The sequence below is a fragment of the Cinclus cinclus genome, chromosome 5, assembly GCF_963662255.1.
Source record: "Cinclus cinclus chromosome 5, bCinCin1.1, whole genome shotgun sequence".
Lineage (NCBI taxonomy): Eukaryota > Metazoa > Chordata > Aves > Passeriformes > Cinclidae > Cinclus > Cinclus cinclus.
Genome location: NC_085050.1, coordinates 8,741,746 through 8,760,836, shown reverse-complemented (window position 1 = coordinate 8,760,836; position 19,091 = coordinate 8,741,746). Strand labels below are relative to the sequence as shown.

At 41.9% G+C, this 19,091-nt stretch overlaps 1 protein-coding gene across 4 annotated transcripts; it reads right to left on the bottom strand.

Annotated features, from left to right (window-relative positions):
- Positions 1-603: 603 nt before the first annotated feature.
- Positions 604-17,375, bottom strand: RNF4 (ring finger protein 4). 4 transcript variants are annotated; one of them, XM_062492632.1, is made up of 9 exons: positions 16,377-16,583; positions 13,456-13,497; positions 10,237-10,400; positions 9,651-9,771; positions 8,870-8,949; positions 7,561-7,570; positions 6,286-6,451; positions 3,656-3,704; positions 604-3,316 (listed from the first exon to the last, which is right to left on the bottom strand). In XM_062492632.1, the coding sequence occupies exons 3-9, from the start codon at positions 10,243-10,245 to the stop codon at positions 3,167-3,169; spliced, it is 585 nt and encodes a 194-aa protein (XP_062348616.1). In that variant the 5' UTR covers positions 10,246-10,400; positions 13,456-13,497; positions 16,377-16,583; the 3' UTR covers positions 604-3,166. The 4 variants fall into 4 exon arrangements, with proteins under 4 accessions (XP_062348616.1, XP_062348619.1, XP_062348618.1 ...); XM_062492635.1 differs by lacking the exons at positions 13,456-13,497; positions 16,377-16,583 and adding an exon at positions 17,357-17,375; XM_062492634.1 differs by lacking the exons at positions 13,456-13,497; positions 16,377-16,583 and adding an exon at positions 17,255-17,294.
- Positions 17,376-19,091: the final 1,716 nt, after the last annotated feature.

Here is a 19,091-nt window from a genome sequence, read left to right as displayed (position 1 = left end):
CAGAAATCAAAAAAAGTTATAAGCTTGCTTTAGGATGAAAACAAAAGTATAATGAAATAGAAATTACTCATCAGCATTTGGAAAGGCAGCTACTCTATATATGTATGATATAAAGAGTAAAAAAGAGCAAAATACAGTAAAAGCAACTAAGAGGGATAAGCCAAGGAACCTTCAGGAAACATCATCTCTTTAGTTTCTTTGGAGGAAAAAATCAAGTGAGCTTTACTGCGACTTTGAAACTACCCCGTGGCCAGTTCTCTCCTCAGCATTCCTCTTTGCCCTCTCTCCAGTGGCTGCTTCACACCCAGCAGGCAAAGGGACCCCCAGAGAGAGAGCCCAACACCCTCCCACCCTCTTCACTGCTCTCTCTGGCACTGGCTCCCAGGCTCATCCACTCACAAGCCCACCTCTGCATTGCCCCATTGCTCCTGCCCCGAGCAGGATATCACCCTCTCATCCCTCCTGCCCTGGCCAGGCCCTTTCCCCTTTGCCCCACACAACCCACACTGGTCCCAGCATCTGAAAGGTTTTGGCCTTCAGGATTATTTCCTCCCAGATCAGTGACTCCAGTGTGATGAAAAGAAGAAACATTTGTGATTGATCAATCCAGTTGTTTTATTTTCACCTGTTTAGAGAACCCTATGCCTACCAGCAGAGTTCAACATAGATGGGCAGACAGACTTGAATACAATTAAATACAGGAAAAATTTAACTATATACAACAAGACAGACATCTACATAATATAAAGATTTTTTCATTTTCTATGAGTTCTTGCCAATGTGAAATATTGCTGGAACTGAAACATATCAGACTTTTTTTCCCTTGAAGAAAAAAAAATGTAATGAATTTCCATTTCTTTCCCCATGTACTGAGACAACATCTGTTTTGAGATGCACAAAATTTGTGGCACTTCACAGGGTACACAAAAGCTAAAAACTTTTTGTTATAGTTTATGATATCTAAGTTTCAATTAGATCTATTTACTGAGACACTAACTCTAAAGTGGTATTTACATGGAGGAAGTTGTGCAAAATCATTTAGGCTATAGCTAGTAGACTGTGAAAGATGCATGGTTAAGTAACTCACCCTCATCCTCAGTAGTAATCCCTTAAATCCTCTTCTGATAATTCTTTTCACACAGCAGCCATCCCAGGAAAACCAGCCATAAGTTATTGTTTCTTTGTTAAGCTACTGGGACAAAGTAATTTCTGCAATCTCTATGGGTCTCTACAGTTTTTAATGTTGGGCTGCTTCTCTTCACACAATTAATACTTTAAGCATCAACTCTCTGCTTGTTGGGACACAAATGCAGCCATCACAGCCACTGCAGTATCCTGAGACAGCCGTAATCCTTGCTTGTTCATCTTACCCATGGGAGCACACAGGAACTACCTGTGTGTAACTTTGTAGGAGTCACCCTATTTCCACAACACAGACACAGCATATTCCTGCTAACACTGAACCAAACCCAGTCCAAACCAGGGTGAGGAAGGTACTGCATTTCTTGAGGCAGCCTTTATGTAATAAAACTCCCTTTTACTATATCCAGAAACATCATAATTAAAAAAAAAAAAAAAAGTCAACTTTACTTTGGGTTGCAAGGCAACTTGTGACAGCTAATTTAGAAGAGCTTCTTTAATTAAAGGCTTCCTACAGATCCCAAGGACAGGTCAGCAAAAACATCTGTGACACCAATATTAAGTAAACACATCCTTCAGTTGTGCTGTACCAGTGTACAGAATTATTCTTATCGTTGTTTCTATAGGCAACCAACTGCCAAGAGGTGGCCAACTTTAATTCTGGAAGTTCTCAGAAATGCACCTACCATACCTGTGGATCATAAAGCACTGATTTTAATCATCTTGTCTACATGAACCTGTTTGTATCAGCTCACCCTGGATTCCAGAACAGCTCAGACATTTTAGCTATAAGTTCAAAATACACATTTGGAACTCAGTCCTGGGGAAAACTGACTGGGTAAGAGTGCATAAACTGGTGTATTCCTGCCTTCTCAACTGGAGAAATTGTCCTTCCTAGGAGATGCATCTGACTTCTTTTTTTAAAATTGCATTTAAAGAAAACTGGACCACTCTCAGGGCAAAGGGAGATTAAACTTTTCTCTAACAAGCTGTCAACATTGCTACCACTTTTTAAAGCCTCCACTCAGTAATGGCAGTAGAGTTTTTTAAATCTTCAATCCTATTCACCAAGCTACATCCAGTCAGGTGTCAGTGTAACAACCAGCAAAGTGAACACACTGAACTTAAAGCATTATACTGGGAATAGCTGATACAGTAAGAAGATCTGTAGGTAGTTTGGTATTCAGCATACAGATGAATTTGTTTCTTGTTCATCACTAGGAAGCCTAGAGAAGACTCTATTCTTGACAGTTATTAGGAGAGTGTTACAGCACAAGTAAACCCAAGAAACCATCTCTCATGTTAGAAAATAAATTCAGTGTTGGGATTAAAACACAGGAATTCTTGGCAGTTGAAACAACAGATGAATTATTTTCAAGTTGTACATGATGCAATGTGTCTGTGTACTTGGGATCTCATGGAGCTCATAACATCAGCTACATGTTCAAATCTACTGCTCAGAACACTTGATTGCTGGTTAACAGCAGGTTACTTTATTGCATAACCTTTGTTGTCAATTTAAGACCGATTTATGAGAAAACAATCCATCAGTACACAAATCACTGTACTCGGGCAAAGATGATATGCAAGAAAGCAAGAGTCATGAGCTTTTTACAGGATGAAAAAAAAGGTGTAATGAAATTGTAAATTGCTAATCTGTCTTCTGAAAGGAAACTATTCCATACATGTGAAGGTAGGAATAATTGATAGAGTAAGAAAGAACAAAATATTCACACTCGCTCATTTAAGCATTAAAAAAAGTAGAAGGGAATGGATTAACTGCTTCCTTCCTGGTGTAGGTTGCTGGTCTAGTTCAGACACAGTCATCAATGTAGCATAACCAGGAACATAACAAGAAGCAACTTAGACCATAAAAAAGCTGTCTAGATACGTTCAAGCTGGTCTCCAAAAAAACCAGTTTTATTTGGATTTGTGCACAACCTGCTGCTCTTTAAATCTTCAGAGCACTGAAAATATAACATTTCCCCCAAAATCCAGTTGAGTCTGTCCTGAGAAATAAAAGTACTCATATATAAATGGGATGATATTGTCTGTGAGTGAGTTTCTTCCTGCAGGTTGGGCAAGAATTGGCATTTCTAAGGGAATCACGGAGGCACTGACTGCAGAAGACATGGCCACATTTTGTTGACACAATCAGTCGTCCACTTTGTACAATCTGAAAGAAAAGAAACCACAAGAGGCATTGGAAGTAAAGAATTCAACTTTGCTGGTCTACTGCTATCACACAAACAGGACTTATAGTATCTGGAATTGTCCTTTACTCAGAATAGCAAGGAACCTGAAGATCTTTCAGTGCCATCCGACCAAGGGTTCCTCCCTCTACCCCCATCACCAAGAAGTGACTTTGACTAGTTATTATGAGCCTCAAGGCAAACTCTGTGCTTCAAGCCGGCTCTCTGCAACATCCCATACTGGCCAAGTGAGTTGTGCACTCCCCCTCTGCCCCTTTCCCTCTCACATAGAATACAAAGGATGACAGCATGTGGATCCTTACCTCTGAGTAGACATCCATGCAAATTGGACAGCTAACAGTACCAGACGGCCTTGTGGTACAGAGAACAGAACAAGAAAGAACATGCAGCCATTAATTTCACTGCACATCAAGGGTTACCCACACACAAAATGTCACATAACCATCTGAGTGTACCGACTAGCCATGATGCATTTCCTTTCATCTCCTCAGTTTGTGGCATGTAATAACAAGATTAGGTCTCCCTGTTCCTAAAGGAAAGGTTTTCCCTAGGGGGAAGATGCACTCGGTCACCCCGGTCTAGCACAAGAACTCACAGCAGTGTCTCGCTCTGTTCAGCACTAATCTCCAACAGGCCATCAATGACAGCTGTGTAACAAAAGCACTGAACTGTGCCTTGGAAAGGAGTCATTCTAGAAAGCGAGGAGGCTGTCAGAAGTTCAAAATTCCCCTGCTGTCATTTAGCAACAGCCCAGTAACATACACATTCCAAGAACTCCTCTTTATAAAATGTAGGTCAGGAACACACTAATGCGAGGAAACACTCAACCCCATATTTCTAGCTTCAAGGTGGAAAGACTGCCTCAGTGTCTGTTCCTGAGCTGTGGTTACTGATGTGCCTCTGCTGCCTTCAGCCTCCAGGACAGCAGTACTGCACATACACTTAGTAATATACAGCTTGGCTGCCTAGGGAACATGTCCTAGCCAAGTGCTGAATAGTATCAGCTAGCAGAAACAAAAAGAGCTTCCGGACACTTTTCATTACAAAGTAATCTCTACTTCAAACCTTCAGAACTCTTTACCCTAAACGCTTGGGTTTTTTTATGTCACCACCTATGCTGAATGACAGTTTTTAATTTATTAATTAAACGGGCATAGAAAGCATGAGATAGCCTTTATCCTGTTATCTTCAATTCAAGCAGGGAGCACTACTAATATCTGCCCCTAGTTTCACCTACAGAATTTAACTCCACTAATTCTGCCATTTTTACTCCTCAAATTCTTGAGGCACCAGCTATAACACTTCAGTAATGAATTACAATTGATGATAATCTAATAGGGATGAAGAGTCCAACACTACAGATGGGTCTGGCAATCCCCAGCACCAGGTTAAATGTTGCAGGCACTGAGTTCTTTCTTTCACCCTTACCTACACAGAGCAGAAAGGTGCAGTCTTTAACAGAGGAGGCTGAAGGAACAAACAATTACTTTCTCGTATTATCCAATAAGTGAATTTGTTCTCTGAAGTACTTAACAACCAAAATCTAAATATCTAAAACTCCACTGGCAAAACACATTATGGATTAAAATAGCATAGGACTTCTTGGTGGCATATTTATGACCTGGCACCCAAAAGCTACATACTCAAGTTCTCTCCTACACTGCCTTTCAGTAATCCAAAAGGCTCAAAGCACATCAGCTTCATTTAACCCTGTATTTCCCCTGCTCCTCAGAGAAAAAAAACAAAAACAAAAAAGCACTTTAAAAGAAGTTTATACTACAATTCTTATGCCCTTCTGATGCCTTGGAGAGGCTACCTAGAAGACAGGCTAGACAAAAGAATAAAATAGGTATTTATTAAAAGGCCTTCAACTGATATACCTTGGGCAGCCTTGCAGAGCCCACACTCAAGATGGACAACAGTCACAAGTTTCTCGGAGATAAGTTTGGTCTATTTGCATATCAGAGGTTAATTGTCCAATTATAGTTACAGGTAATGAAGTCACATTCCCCTGGGTTGCTTTCCCCCCCCAGTTAATTTTTGTTTACACTTTCCGGGGCCTGATGCAAATGGTGCGACCTTGGTTCCCAGGCCCAGAAGGATTGTTTAGTCTGATCAAAATGAAAAGAAAGCTAACTATCATTCTATATAGAGTCCAGAGTTACACTCTAATGCAGTACAGAATCTGAAAAATACAAAAGCTAAAAACTTAAGGCTTCACTTCAACTTGCCTAGTCACACAGATACCGGATTTCATTTCCTTAGTCTAACACACTGCAGCAAGATTTACTCTTCCTCTGCAGAATGGGGTCTTTACTGACTCAGACAGCAAGATTCCTATCCCACATGCAAACATATCAGGACTCTGTAACATCCATGAGACAGAACAAGAATTGACCAAAACAGCATGACCTCCAGGATCACCTTGCAGGTATGTATACCTTGGGAAGGACAGTGGCTGCTTGGAGAAAAGTAGCAACTGGCACAGTATGCAAAAAAAAGCAGGGAATGCATAAGTGTTTTTACTGGAATCTGCCAGTGTGCTGCCTGGCAGTCTTGTGACACCAAACCTCATGGACACCAACAGAAGTATTTTTTATCTAACATAACTACTAGAGCTTTGTAGGAAAAGGAAATGCAATACATTATGAGCTCTGGCCTGTGACTAATTCCCCCATCCTTGCCATACCCCACACTCATCTTTAAGGCTGTATACAAAGCTGTAGATCTCTTTTGGGCTGGCTTTTCATCCTACAGTGAAAATAGTATCATTTGACTATGATGCAACATGGGATGTCATACTCATTGAAAGAGGGAAGTGAGTAAGTGAAGGCTTCAAAGGAAGTCAGGTGATAACAAATACAGTTTAGTCTTATCTGTTCAAAAGAAGCACAACTCAGTTGTACTTTGGTAGGTCATGAGGCATACGTACTTTGAACTTGCAGTTTCCTCTTCCAGCGGTCCCAGTTCTCGAGATGCTTTATCAGCCACATACACGTCGTTATCTCTTGTTTCATCATCATCATCACTGCTCAGTACACAGCTGTCTGACTGTCGCTGGCCTCTTAGTCTCAGATTTCTCCTTTGTCGTTGGTTCTCTGTGATTTAATTTTGTTAAGTTAGCTATACCTTTATCTCTCTCCCTGGAATTATCCTTGAAATGCAAGATTACACTAGATTCAGCTGGGTTAAAAGCAATCTTAAACAAACTAGTTTCCAAATATTAAGGCTGAACATGTCCAGACATTGTGAATTTTCTGCTACATACTGACACAAAACATTTGCTCTCTTCACCCCACAAACAGCTAAAACTTAATCTTGATGATCCTCAGTGTCACACATTCCATGTAGTTGCACTACCTGTGAATTAATCTCCCCTATAAAGGGAAGATAATTCTCCCAGTTCTTATTGGCAGAAAGTGCTACAGTCCTGTTGAGGAACTGCAACAATTGCTGTGCTCTGGAAGAGAGAGGACTGAACTCAAGTTTATTGCTGCAACTCCAGTATTCATGTGGAAATAATCAAGCTACTAATAGGTAAAACTACATAAAAAGTCACAAAATTAAAACCACTTCCTGCCTAAGTGTTCAACTACAACTTTTAGTGTAGGCATTTTGCACTTATTCTTGCTTCATTCAGAGTACAGAACAGATAACATTCTAGATAAGTAGCTGACAACACACTAATACATCTTCAATAATGTAATCAGAACCATGCCTGAAAGTTGCAAAAGATGAACTTCTTTAGACCTGTAACTATTTTAACATCTAAAGTAGAAGAACAAAATTTGAGGCATGTTAGACTAGTGAATACTATGAGCACAAATTACTTTCTTTAGTTCCTTCACTGAAATACAGGTTAAACAAAACTTCTGACATTTTTTTTTTTCATTCACAATCAATATTCTAGAGCTAATTAAAATTACGGTCACCTTGGGGCTTAAAGAAATTCTGTCTTTAGAAAATAATAAGAAGTACTTAGAGCAGCTTTTGATACATTTTATTTCAGATAGTTTCTACAGGTTCTGATACTGACTAACAAACAGAGACAGGATTCATTCCCTAAGGCACCGGGCAGATGCTTTAGCGATGTCCTTGGCCTTTTGCAGTTTCAATAAATGCTGCTCAAATTTATTGGAAAAGGCAAACAAAAAGTAATTCTTACATTGAGGAGAATTCTATTATTGACTTTAAAATGTTAACTCACCTTCAACAATCTTGCATCAATACACATGGGAAAGGAGAGAAAAGAAAATACAATTAGACTTTGTTGTGCACCCCTGGTGTTACATACAAACACCAGCTAGGCACAGCAGTTCCAACAAAACAAGCTAAGAACAGTAGGCTATTACTCTTATTTTGATCAGGAATATTAAAAGTAGTATATTAAATGGTTCACTGTAAACAACTGTTTTGTAAGCAACTATGCTGATGGTTCTGCTCCCACTGCTCCAATGGGGTAGAAATAGAGGCAACTTATGAATCACCTGAACCCACTCCTACCTGCTCCCCCATTTCAGTTCCATGCTTCAGGGTTTCAGGTGATTCTTTCCCTTTTTCTCCACAAACAGGCCAGTTCAGCACTGATGTTCATAAACACTTCATATTATGGCAGCTGCTGAAGAAAAGAAACCCAATCCCCAACCTGCTCTTGGTGGAACTGGAACAAGGTAAGCTCAGATTCTGTTGTTAAGTTTGAGGCCTTTCCCTTGCAAAGGCTCAGGAATAACCCCAGCAAGAAATACTCCCTGTGCTATTCCTATTGTTTGTTTCTGCTTGGCTTAGCAGCAGTGGCATCCCAGAACTGAGGGGATAAACAAAACTGCTAGCTGGAAGAAAGACTACTCTAGCTTTCAAAAGAGCAGGAAAAAAAAAAAAGATTTTTAGATTTTTTAAAGACTTCTTGGAGCATTAACCTGAACTTATTTTACTTACTCTTCTTTCCCTTGGCTTTTTCTTTAAATCACTGGCCTATAGAGGTATTAGAAACAAATCCTTCACCACGAGTTATCAAGCAATGGAAGGGGCTGCCCAGGGCAGCCCAGTGGCATTGGCTTGAAGTCACCATCCCTGTAGGTATTTCCAAGACTTGAAGATGTGTTGCCTACAGACACGGCTTAGTTGTGGACTTGGTGGTGCTGGATGAATGGTTGGACTTAATGATCTCAGAGGTCCTTTCAAACCCAAACAATTCTATGATTCTATCTTTGATATATCTAGAAGTTTTTCTAGATATAAACTTCCACTATCAACTGCATCTTTTTATGTTACACTGCTTATGACTGATCTATACAAACTTCATGTTCTGGACCAAAAAGTTATTTTATACTACCCTATCACTAACTGCAAATGCACCTCCAGAGGAGCTTCTTTGTTATCTGTAACACAGGACCTTCATGCCCTGACGACCCAATTCTGAACTTAGAACTTACCCTTAAAGTCAGATTCTATCAGGCAACACATGAGAAAACAAGTTTGACTACAATATTTAAGCAAGTGTGCTATTCACTACTTACCACAACAGAATCATTGTGAGTTAGATCAACAACTACAGGATCAGAAGATTCACATGTGAGATCTACTACTTCTTCACCAGCTGAAAAACAAAGTTAGAATCAAGTTCAGAGATTGCAAAGGAGGAATATTGCCTGCCACTGCGTAACAGCCGGAGATTCAACCATCTCCTGTCCATCTTCTCTTCAGGAATGAATCCAACATTTCACTCAAGCTTTGCCCTCAGCAATCCACAGAGAGCTTTGCCAGCCTTGCTTTCAGCAAGCTGAAATGCAAAAGAGCAGCTAAGCTACTCACACAATTCTGTAGGATGACAACAGCAACAGACAATTTATCTGACAGGAGAATGTTCATCACATAGAAATATAATATATAGAATCATATAGGATATAATAATACTGTGCTGTGCATGTTCCCTTGAGGGATTGGGATTTCCTTATCTTTTTTAAACTTGGGAGTTCCCAAGTTTAGTTTGCTGCTCTGCATATTGGCAGTTGCTGTAACTCCCATCTAATCTGAATAGACATACAGATGTTTGAGCAGCTCTTGAGGACCCTTCCTGTGCAACTAATCTGTCACTAGTGCCAAATGCATTGTAGCTCAGTAACAAACCAAACCAGTTTTTAGTAGGCTTGTTTAACGATGCCATGCTAGGCACTTCCTAAAATCATGTTTCCCTTCTTCTCCAGTCAATGGCTTAGAAACTGGCAAAAAAACATGTTCAGTTGGACCCAAACCCTCCAGAAGCACTTTATGTTCTTATCATTTCAAAGGAAAGCTTACCACTTTCTTCAAGTTCTATTGGCTCCGCTTCTGAAGCCATTTCAGCAGTAGAAGTCATGAGCCTGTTTCTTTTTTGAGTTTGCCTAGAACTAACTGTTCCTCCACGGCGCTTCCGTTGGGTCTAAGAGAGAACAAAGACTTAGCATTTTCTGTGCAAGCACTATTAACGTAGCCCTCAATTTCACAACACCAGTGAATGCACACAAGGGTACAGAAAACACTCCTGGAATGGCTGTAATAGTCATCAAAGGGTGGTATGGGTTATTCTCACCTGAATCGATTTCAACAAGGAAAAAGCATCACCCCAGATGCAGATCTCTTACCAGCTGCCTCACCAAGAAAAGGCCATCATGACAGTTTGCAAATGAGAAACTAGTTCACAATTTATCAGGTTTTGCCAATACTGGGAGCACTTCTGTACTACTGCTAGCACCTAGAGTGATTAAAAATCTTTACTGAACTTACAGGAAGATCCAATATATTTATGTTCCTGTGTATTAGCTACAAACTCTTAAAACAGTTTGCAGAAATACAATCGAAAACGTGTTTCAAGAATCAGGTTTGCATTGACTAGGAAAATACTTACTGTGCTCATAGTGTTTCTTGATCTAAAACCACTGAAAAAGAGGTACAAAAACCAAAAAAGTAATGGCAAGGAAGCTACAGCTATAATTTCCTTAGATCCCTTTAGGTAGCTCACTGATAAAATCTCCAGGTTTCTGAAGGTCAGAGGACGATGTTCTTCCAAACCTATCAACGAGAAGAGAGAAGGTTACCTGTCTGCAATGCCTGTACTCTCCAATACCCCCTGTTCCAAGATTTCCATTCCTGAGAGACCAGTTTCTCACCGAAGCCAGAGGGAAGGGAAGTCCCCAGGTTCACAATGTGAACCTCAGACACCTGCACCTGGGCCTAAAACCTCAATTATTCTCACCTGTGAACTAAACACCTGAAAAAGTGAGTTTGACAGCTCTAGAAGAATAATACGAAATCCCAATGACATTGAACTGAAAAGCAACTGAACGATACTCAAGGCAATGTCTGTGGGCAGGAATCAGTGGGAATATTGTCACGAACAGTCATTTTCAGAGAACCTAAACTCCAGATTCCAACAGGTGGGAGCCAAACATCTTGAGAGGAATTTAAAGCAAGTGAAGCAGACAAATTTCAGTTTCAAAATACTTGCTGATGTGCAGGAGAATATGAATTCAGCTACCTGCCAAGGGGAGAGGTGAAAAGGATAAAGGGAGCTCTGAGTAACAGACAGGATACTGAAGGTCCATCTTGGAGCCCGGCTGTGGTACAGTTACCACCTGACCAACACACAGTATGGAGCTGGGAACGAGTGGACACAGTGAAGCGACCAGGAAAATACCAACTATGTGTCTTGGGGTGACTGTATGGTCTGGTATACCCTATTGTCAGCTCTGTCCTCAGATATGAGTCTTTGTAGCTTCAAGTTAGATTGGGGAGGGGGGAAATAGTGGAATTATTTTGGTGCCTGTGATCAAAAACACAGAGCTAAGTTACTCCCAGTTACTCCCAGCTCTCGGCTTTCTTTCTCCAGAGAGAGAGAGAGAGCGAGCGCCTTTCTTTGTTTTTTAGCTAGATCCTCGTTTGTTAGCTGAGACAGTGAAGTCTTTTTTTTCCCTGGGACATGGCTTCTTCTGGAACTATTTAGCTTTTCTCCTGCCTGAAACACCAGAACATCACCCAGGGGCCCCCCACACTGCACCCTATCTCCAGAGAAAACTGAGTCACACCTACAGAAAGGATTCTGAATCTACCTTCTCTTCAGAGCAGCCAGAGGTTTCATTATTTAACATTATTCATTTTTTTCATGCCTGTGAGCAATCTGATTGTTGAATTAACAGGGATTTTTTTTTTTCACTTTCTCCAAGGGGATTCCTTTTGAATCAGTGGGAACCCATGGGGGAGGGGTTGGCAAAGCCAGCCTTCTATTAGAGGAAACACATTTCCTCCTAAATTTGCCCAAAACTGGGACACTATGTTAAAGGAGAACTGAACTGTCTCCAGAGCTGACTGATTTTTTGCCATAAAGACCAGCACACGCTGTATAGTCCACTCCCAGATGGGGAATCATGAGAACATGCAGTGGGATTGAACAGCATTGGTAGTCAATCCTAGCCTTCAATTAAAGGAAACCTGATGGATCCTTTTCTGCTTCAACTTAGTCCATTTCTTAAATCACTTTCTTAAGAGACCCACTAACACTGAACTGTGACATTATTAAAACAAAACATATTTGAGAAAAATGCTTACACTCAATTTGGTTCTTATTATGAAGCCCAAAGATATATTTATGTATAGTTTTAAGCAACACAATACACCATTCAGTTTTCTCACAGTTCTTCATTTTAAAAGTGGCACAAAAGCCAAAATTAAAGTCAATATGCCTTTCTCCACTCCCCCCCCCCCCCCCCCCGTTGAACCACATATGCCAGACTTAATGCGTAGTGAGTCCATGGGCACAACACACCTCATTTTCAGAACGATTATGTGTAACACCCTCTCCCACTTTTTTTTTTTTAGAAATCTAAACTGACATGTTCAGTTTTTCTGGTAGATAAGAAATAGTCTCATGCTGTCACCTGGGATGTTGAAGACTCAGACTACCAGAGAAGGCACACCGACTTCAGTCTCTTGCTTCCTCAATGCAGGACTTCCCTATGCAATCATTTCCGTAACATTTTGCATCCGGGTAATGAGAATTCTCTTTTAACATTTCATCCCACTGTTCTTAAGGTCTAGATTTCATTTCACTTGTTAAGAAACAAAGCTTCTCTGTAAGCCTTATCAACATTCTTGGGAAGATCCTATTTTAGTCACTTTATTGAGTTTCTGGGATAGGAGACAAGAACTTTTAAAACCAGACCACGCCTAATGCTGCAATCCTCCACAAAACCAACCAAACAAAAAACCAAAAGAACATAGAGACTATTCTGTGAGCACATTTTCCAGGTGCTATACAAGCTCCTAGTTCCATATGTCTATTCATGCATTTGGAGATTTTAGGAGATGGGGGAAGAGTGTGAGAATTGAACTGGTGGGGTCTGACAGTGAGTTGGCCTTGGCCAACCATTAAGTGAGCATCAAGCTAAGACCATGGGAAATGAGATGCTAGGAAGATAAACACCTGGTCTGGTCATGGAGAGAAGGATGGGATTATGGGAATAGGTATGTTAATATATTGGTTCCATGTAAGGTAATGTTCTGAGTTCTTGTTGATTGGTTAGTCACATTTTGCATATAAGGTAATGTTAATGTTCATTGATTCACTGCACAAAGGTTCTATATTGTCATGTTTACCCCTCTGGGGGGTCTTCTGAGGTTGCCCCACACTGTGCTCAGATCACTTTCTTTTGCTGTCTTGTTATTATTAAATTATTTTCCAGGCTTACTTGATCTTTCCCATCCCTATTTCATTTGCCACCATGGCTGGTCTGGTTCAAGTCGCATCACTGGCAACAGAAGAGGGAGGGGAAGGAGGAGATGCAGCACAAGGGAGGCAAGGGAGAGAACCATCCCTAAGCTTTATGTATCTGCTCTTGCAAAATAATTGATTCAAGACAAGTTACTATCTTCATTGACCAGCAAGAAATTAAATGAAAAATTACTTAGGTAAACTAGTTTTCTGCACACAGCAAGAGGATGAACAAGTGTGAGCAACACATGAAGTGTATTAAGAAGTTATGCTGTTAGATTATTTTTAAGTATTATTTCATCAAGAAAGCCAAGATACATTTTCCTCCATTCTCCTCAGATATCAAATTGGAAAAAATACCTGGACATCAAGAAGTTGGGGAATGTTAGTTGGTGCACACACCTGAGAAATACAAAGAAATGATCTTTATATAAGCTCATTTTAAATTACACTTGTCAGAACTGTTTTTAAATAAACTGTTTCAGAACAACAACACTGACATATCTGCACAGCTGAAAAACAGCAAAAAGTAAGCCTATTGTATTCATCAGGCACCATGGGTTCAACTGTAAAATACCCAGGTGGTTTCACAAGACCTGGTGGTTTTCAGACTTAACACTGAATACAACACAGTGCAATGTTTTTTTAACCAAGTATCTTTAGAAAGGATTAAAAACATTGTGGGGAACACCTGTGATGACTCCAAACAAAAACTTGCACAGATGCTCTTTGACTATGAGTGACTTAAATGCCAAAGGAGAGCTGTAACAGAAAAAAAAATGGATCAAAACAACCAACAAACTCAAACTTTAAAGATATGCTGAAAACTGAAGTAACACTCAATAGAAGACATATTAAGACCATCCTATCCACTTTCAATACTCACACACTTCTTTATCCATACACGAAAAACCAAATTATTTACAGGATTACTGCAATGTCTGTGAACATAGGATTACTGTGAAATGTCTCAGAGGATCTTGTGTCAATCCACAGTTGCAGTGGAGGACAGAACCTCACTTTTTGACTTAAGTGACAGAGCACACCGCTGTTATTTAGATGGTTTAATTTTCAAAATCTTAGAACACTGACAATTGGGTTTCTCTATAATTAATGCAGAGAGTATATATAAGGCACAAATGTTCCAGCTGCCAATAGCTCAAAATCCCTTCAGAAGCTGCTTCTGAAGAATTAAGTTGAGAATAGATATCCACAGGGAAGCCATCACTGTAAAACCACCTCAAATCATCACAGGTAGGTTCATCAATATCAACATGGCTCATCTCAGGAGAGTCCTGCTTACTAAGAAAATCCAACTCCTGGAATTTATTAAGACTATGGAAGGAGTCTTATGTTCCAGTAACACTTTTGTTTTGTAAAAACAAGCCTTTCCTGTGGAGCTATAAATTCCCACATTATTGGCTTATTTGGGAAACCTCATTGAACATCAACTGCCCAAACAGTCTGAAAACAAAGTAGATTTTACTTTCTTAAATAAATACACCACAGATCAAGTTTAGTAACGTACAGCAACAGGGTATACACATTGCACTTTATCATCTGGAAGAATTCCTTAAAAATCTTTAAAACTGTAGGACCACTTAATTTAATAACAAAGTTTTCCACACAGGACTGGACAGCCCAAGCTAATGATAAGGCCTATAACATTCTTCCTCCAGCAGTCAATATGAAACCACCCACCACCAAGTCTCCCAGGAGTTGATAATACAAGGAATTACTGCAGCAAGCTCCCCCACTCAACCCATAGACATCCAGTGACCTCACTCACAGCTTTAGCTGCACTTATCTGTGAGACTTATAGCAAGATGCATGCAGGCATCAATTAGAAATTCTAAAATTATGACTTTTTAAAAAGTACAAATACTTTTCTTTGTGTAAAAACTTAGCAGATCAACTTAATAAGCCAATACTTCTAACTTTTACAGACTTTCTATTGCTTCACTGCAGGATGGTACAGTACCAGAAAAGGCCACTCCCCTTCCTGTCATATGCAGAGTTCTGCACATACAGTTATTGTTCCCAAGCACTGCTGATCTCAGAACAAATACTATTTGTATTTCAAAGACTACAAGTACCAACTTTTCTCTGTACTTGATAAAAAAGAAGGCAAAGCAATTTTAATTAAGAATGTGTACAGTTTCACAAGGGTAACTACTGCTATTCATCATTTAAGTCTCTTGTTTTCTCCTCTACAAAAAAGTCAATATTTTCACCGAGTTCAAGCTGAGCTAATTAAACATGTTTGAATTACCACTCAAAAACAACTGACTCTTCAGAATACTGAAAACTTTTCTTCTACCACTCTCAAAATGAATCCTGGTCTCCCACATGAATGGAGGCAAATTCTCTGAAGCAATAGACAGACATTTTCCCTGTCTCACTAATGCAAACAAGACTTAAGCTAATTCATCACAACAAATACACTGAAGTACCTACTTGAAGAAACCAATCCAAAAATTTGGAATGTGCAAGGCACAGCTAACAAACACCACTATATGTTGAATCTGTCGAAATGGGGTATCTGAACGATGCTTTAAGTTTTAGTTTCATATTTGTCAGATCCTATACTGGATTAGTGTATAACTCTGAACTTTACATAGAGTGTTAGCAAGCTCTCATCACAGTTTGGTCAGACAAAACAATCCTTCCAGTCCTAAAAACCAAGGTCCCACCATCACAGTGAGAGGAATGTCGGATTTGCCTTTGCCTCAGGCCCAAAAAGCATAAACAACAGTAAATTGCGCGGGAGCAAACTGGGAGAATGTGACTTCACTACCTGAAGCTGTAATTGGACAATTAACCCCTGATATGCAAATAGACCAAACTTATATAGGCCACTTTATTCTCTAAATTTGTCTAGCCTCTGTTCCAGATAGGCAGTTCAAGCCATCACCATGCCTTTAAGCCTCTGCTTCTCATTTCTACTCCAGATGTCTCTTTGTACCGCTAACAACAGGAAACACTGAATCAAAGATGCATCTGCATAACAAGATTTTTGTCCTCATATACACATACCAGGCACAAAGTGCTAGTCTCAATTTTTTTTATATCATGGAGAACACTAAACTTCCACTTTTTTAAAGCTTCCTACCCAGTATTTCCAGTACTTTTAAAGATGCTCTCATTTTTTCAAATGCACTACACCAATTTCAGTGAAAAAAGAAACTGAGTCTCTGTTACCCAAATTAGGTAAAAACCTTCCCATAACCAAAAGACCTTGGTGAGAGGCACCATAAAAAGAGTACAGATAACAAGCTTACCAGAGATACACCTGTCTGCCTGCTCCAAGCAGGCAGCTACATCGACAGACAAATATGACATGTTCATGAATAACCTAAAAAAACAGAAACAGCTCCTAAAACAACCAAGAAATCCCTCAAACCCACTCACAGAACAAAACACACTAAACCTTTTCATCGGCCGTATGTCCTATTCCAGACACAGCAAAGAAAAATTGATACTGGCCAGAAGAAAAACTCATTGCTCTTACTTGCACAAGTTTCTCTGAGAGACGCCACAGCTCACTTCCAATAGTCCCAAATACAGACGAAAGCAAAAAAAAAAAAAAAAAACAACAACAAAAAAACAAACAAACAAGCAGTGTTTCCACATCTTGTAATGAAGTGCAGGTGCGGGCTGAGGTAGGCGAGGAATATTCCCCCCACTCCTGCTGTCACACAAAATGGGAGAGCAGAGCGACAACTTCATGCAGCTACATCCACCGAGTCCCGGCTGTTCCTCCGCAGAAGAACAGAGCCAGCCTCCCTGGAAGCCGGGGCAGAACCGGCGGTAGCCCCAGCCGTGCCCGCACCTCGGCGCTGCGGCCGCCCGCCGGTCAGGGCAGGGCAGGAGCGGCGGGGCCGCCCCGTGAACCGGGCGGCGGCGGAGCCAGCCCAGGAGCACCCGGCCGGGCCCAGGAGCGCGGACCCGTCACACGGCTCTCGGCGGGGGCTGTGGGGGTGCCCCTCGGACAGGGCCGCACGCGGGGAAGGGGCTGGGGCACCGTCCTCAGGCCGGAGCGCGGGCGGCGCCGGCCCAGCCGACAGGAACGGCCACATATCCTCCGCTCCCCCCACTACGGCCGGGAACGGCTGCTTCCCCTTCCCTTTCTCCTTCCCTTCCCGTTCCCTTCCCTCACCTGCCGCCCCGGACCCTCGGGCAAGCGGGAGGGACGGACCCAGTAGCAGCGCTTCCCTCCCGCCCCCCCACCCCAGCCGAGCCCGCGGCCCGCCGCACTCACCTCAGAGCCGGCCGGCAGCGGCGCACGGCAGCGCCCGCCCCCGCGCGCTCACCATTGGCGGAGCTGCGGCCCTGCGCTCGCGGAGTGGACAATGCGCTCGTCAATCACACAGCGGGTGAAGGGCGGCTCCACCTCCTCTGCTGCCGAGGGGCATGCTGGGAGTTGTAGTTCCGCGCGTGCGTGGGGCCTATGCGGGGTTGTCGGGCCCCGCTGAGTTCTCTCGCCAGCCCTCGGGAAACGTCTCCCGGTCCTCGGGTTAATTCGGCCCTGACAGACCCTGAAAGTGGCGGCCGAAGCCAGACCGTGTTTTTGCTGTGTTCTCCGGAGCTGTTGTATCTGGAGGTGGAGTATGTGTAAGCTTTGGGGTGGTGTTTTCCACTCTTCCCCCCGCTTTTCCCCGCGGTCTTCTGGAAGCGTTTCCCAGAATGTCGGAATCGTAGAATCAATTAGGTCGGGGAAAAGTTTTGAGGTCATCAAGCCCAACTGATGAGTGAACACCACCACGTCAACCAGAGTGTTCTAAACTGCTTATGCAGAAGGAGCAGTTATTGGACCTGTGTGGTGGTTACTGCACCCTGTAACAAGCCAAGGCAGCCCAATCCAGTCCGTTCAGAAACACTGTGCATTTTTTATACCAAGGACAAAAAACTACATCATGTGTGGCAGACCACCAGGGGTTCCTAAAGACCCTCAAGAGGCCCCTCTGAGGCTCACTGGGCAAACCCAGGCAACTTCATATGTAACACTTCTCTAATATGTACACCACAATATAAGGGAAATGTTAAACTAAAAGAGGGCATCCAAAGGAAGACAACAAAGATAGTGAATTGCCTTGAGGGGAAGCTGTCTGAGGAGCAGCTGAGGGCTCTTGGTCTGTCCAGCCCGGAGAAGAGGAGCCTGAGAAGACAGAGACCTCACTGCAGTCACAACTTCCTTGAGAGGGGAAGAGAAGGGACAGACACTGATCTCTGCTCTTTGGTGTGTGACAGGAGCCAAGGAAATGGCCTGAAGTTGTGTCAGGGGAAGTTCTGCTTGAATATTGGAGACAGGTTCTTCATCCAGGGGGTGGATGGGCAGTGGAACAGGCTCCCCAGTCACAGCCCCAAGCCTGACAGAGTTGAAGGAGAGTTTGGACAATGCTCTCAGGACAGTCATCACATGATGTGATTCTTGGGGATGGTGCTCTGCAGGGCCGGGAGGTGGGCTCAATGATCCTTGTGCATCCCTTCCAACTCAGAATATTCTGTGATTCTGTGATCCCTGGCAAACAAACACATATATCATCTTCAGCCAGGCATGCACATTAGGCCAAGTTACCCCCTGTGCATCCTGCACTGTAATAAAGTAACGCTTGCTTCTTAACACTGTATTTGTGTTAAGGAGTTTTATTCTCAATTTTTTCTCACAAGACCATGGCCATGTCCAGTCTTTCCTTAAAGACTCCCAGGGATGTGACTCCACCACCTTCCTAGGCAGTCCATTCCAATATCTAATTACCCTTTCTGTGAAGAAATTATTTTTCTCAGTGTGTTTCCAAAAGACTGAGCTAAATTCATCAGAGCCAACAGTGTGGGAGATGGTTACCTCTTACCCATGGAATAATTACTCCAGATCCAATGTCTAACTCAAAAACACTTGCAGAGGTGTTTCAAGGCCCTCACCTCACTACCAAGAAGGTTTTCCCCAACAGTTTTACCTTAGTGCCATAAGCAGCTGTCCTTCTCTGGATTCTTAC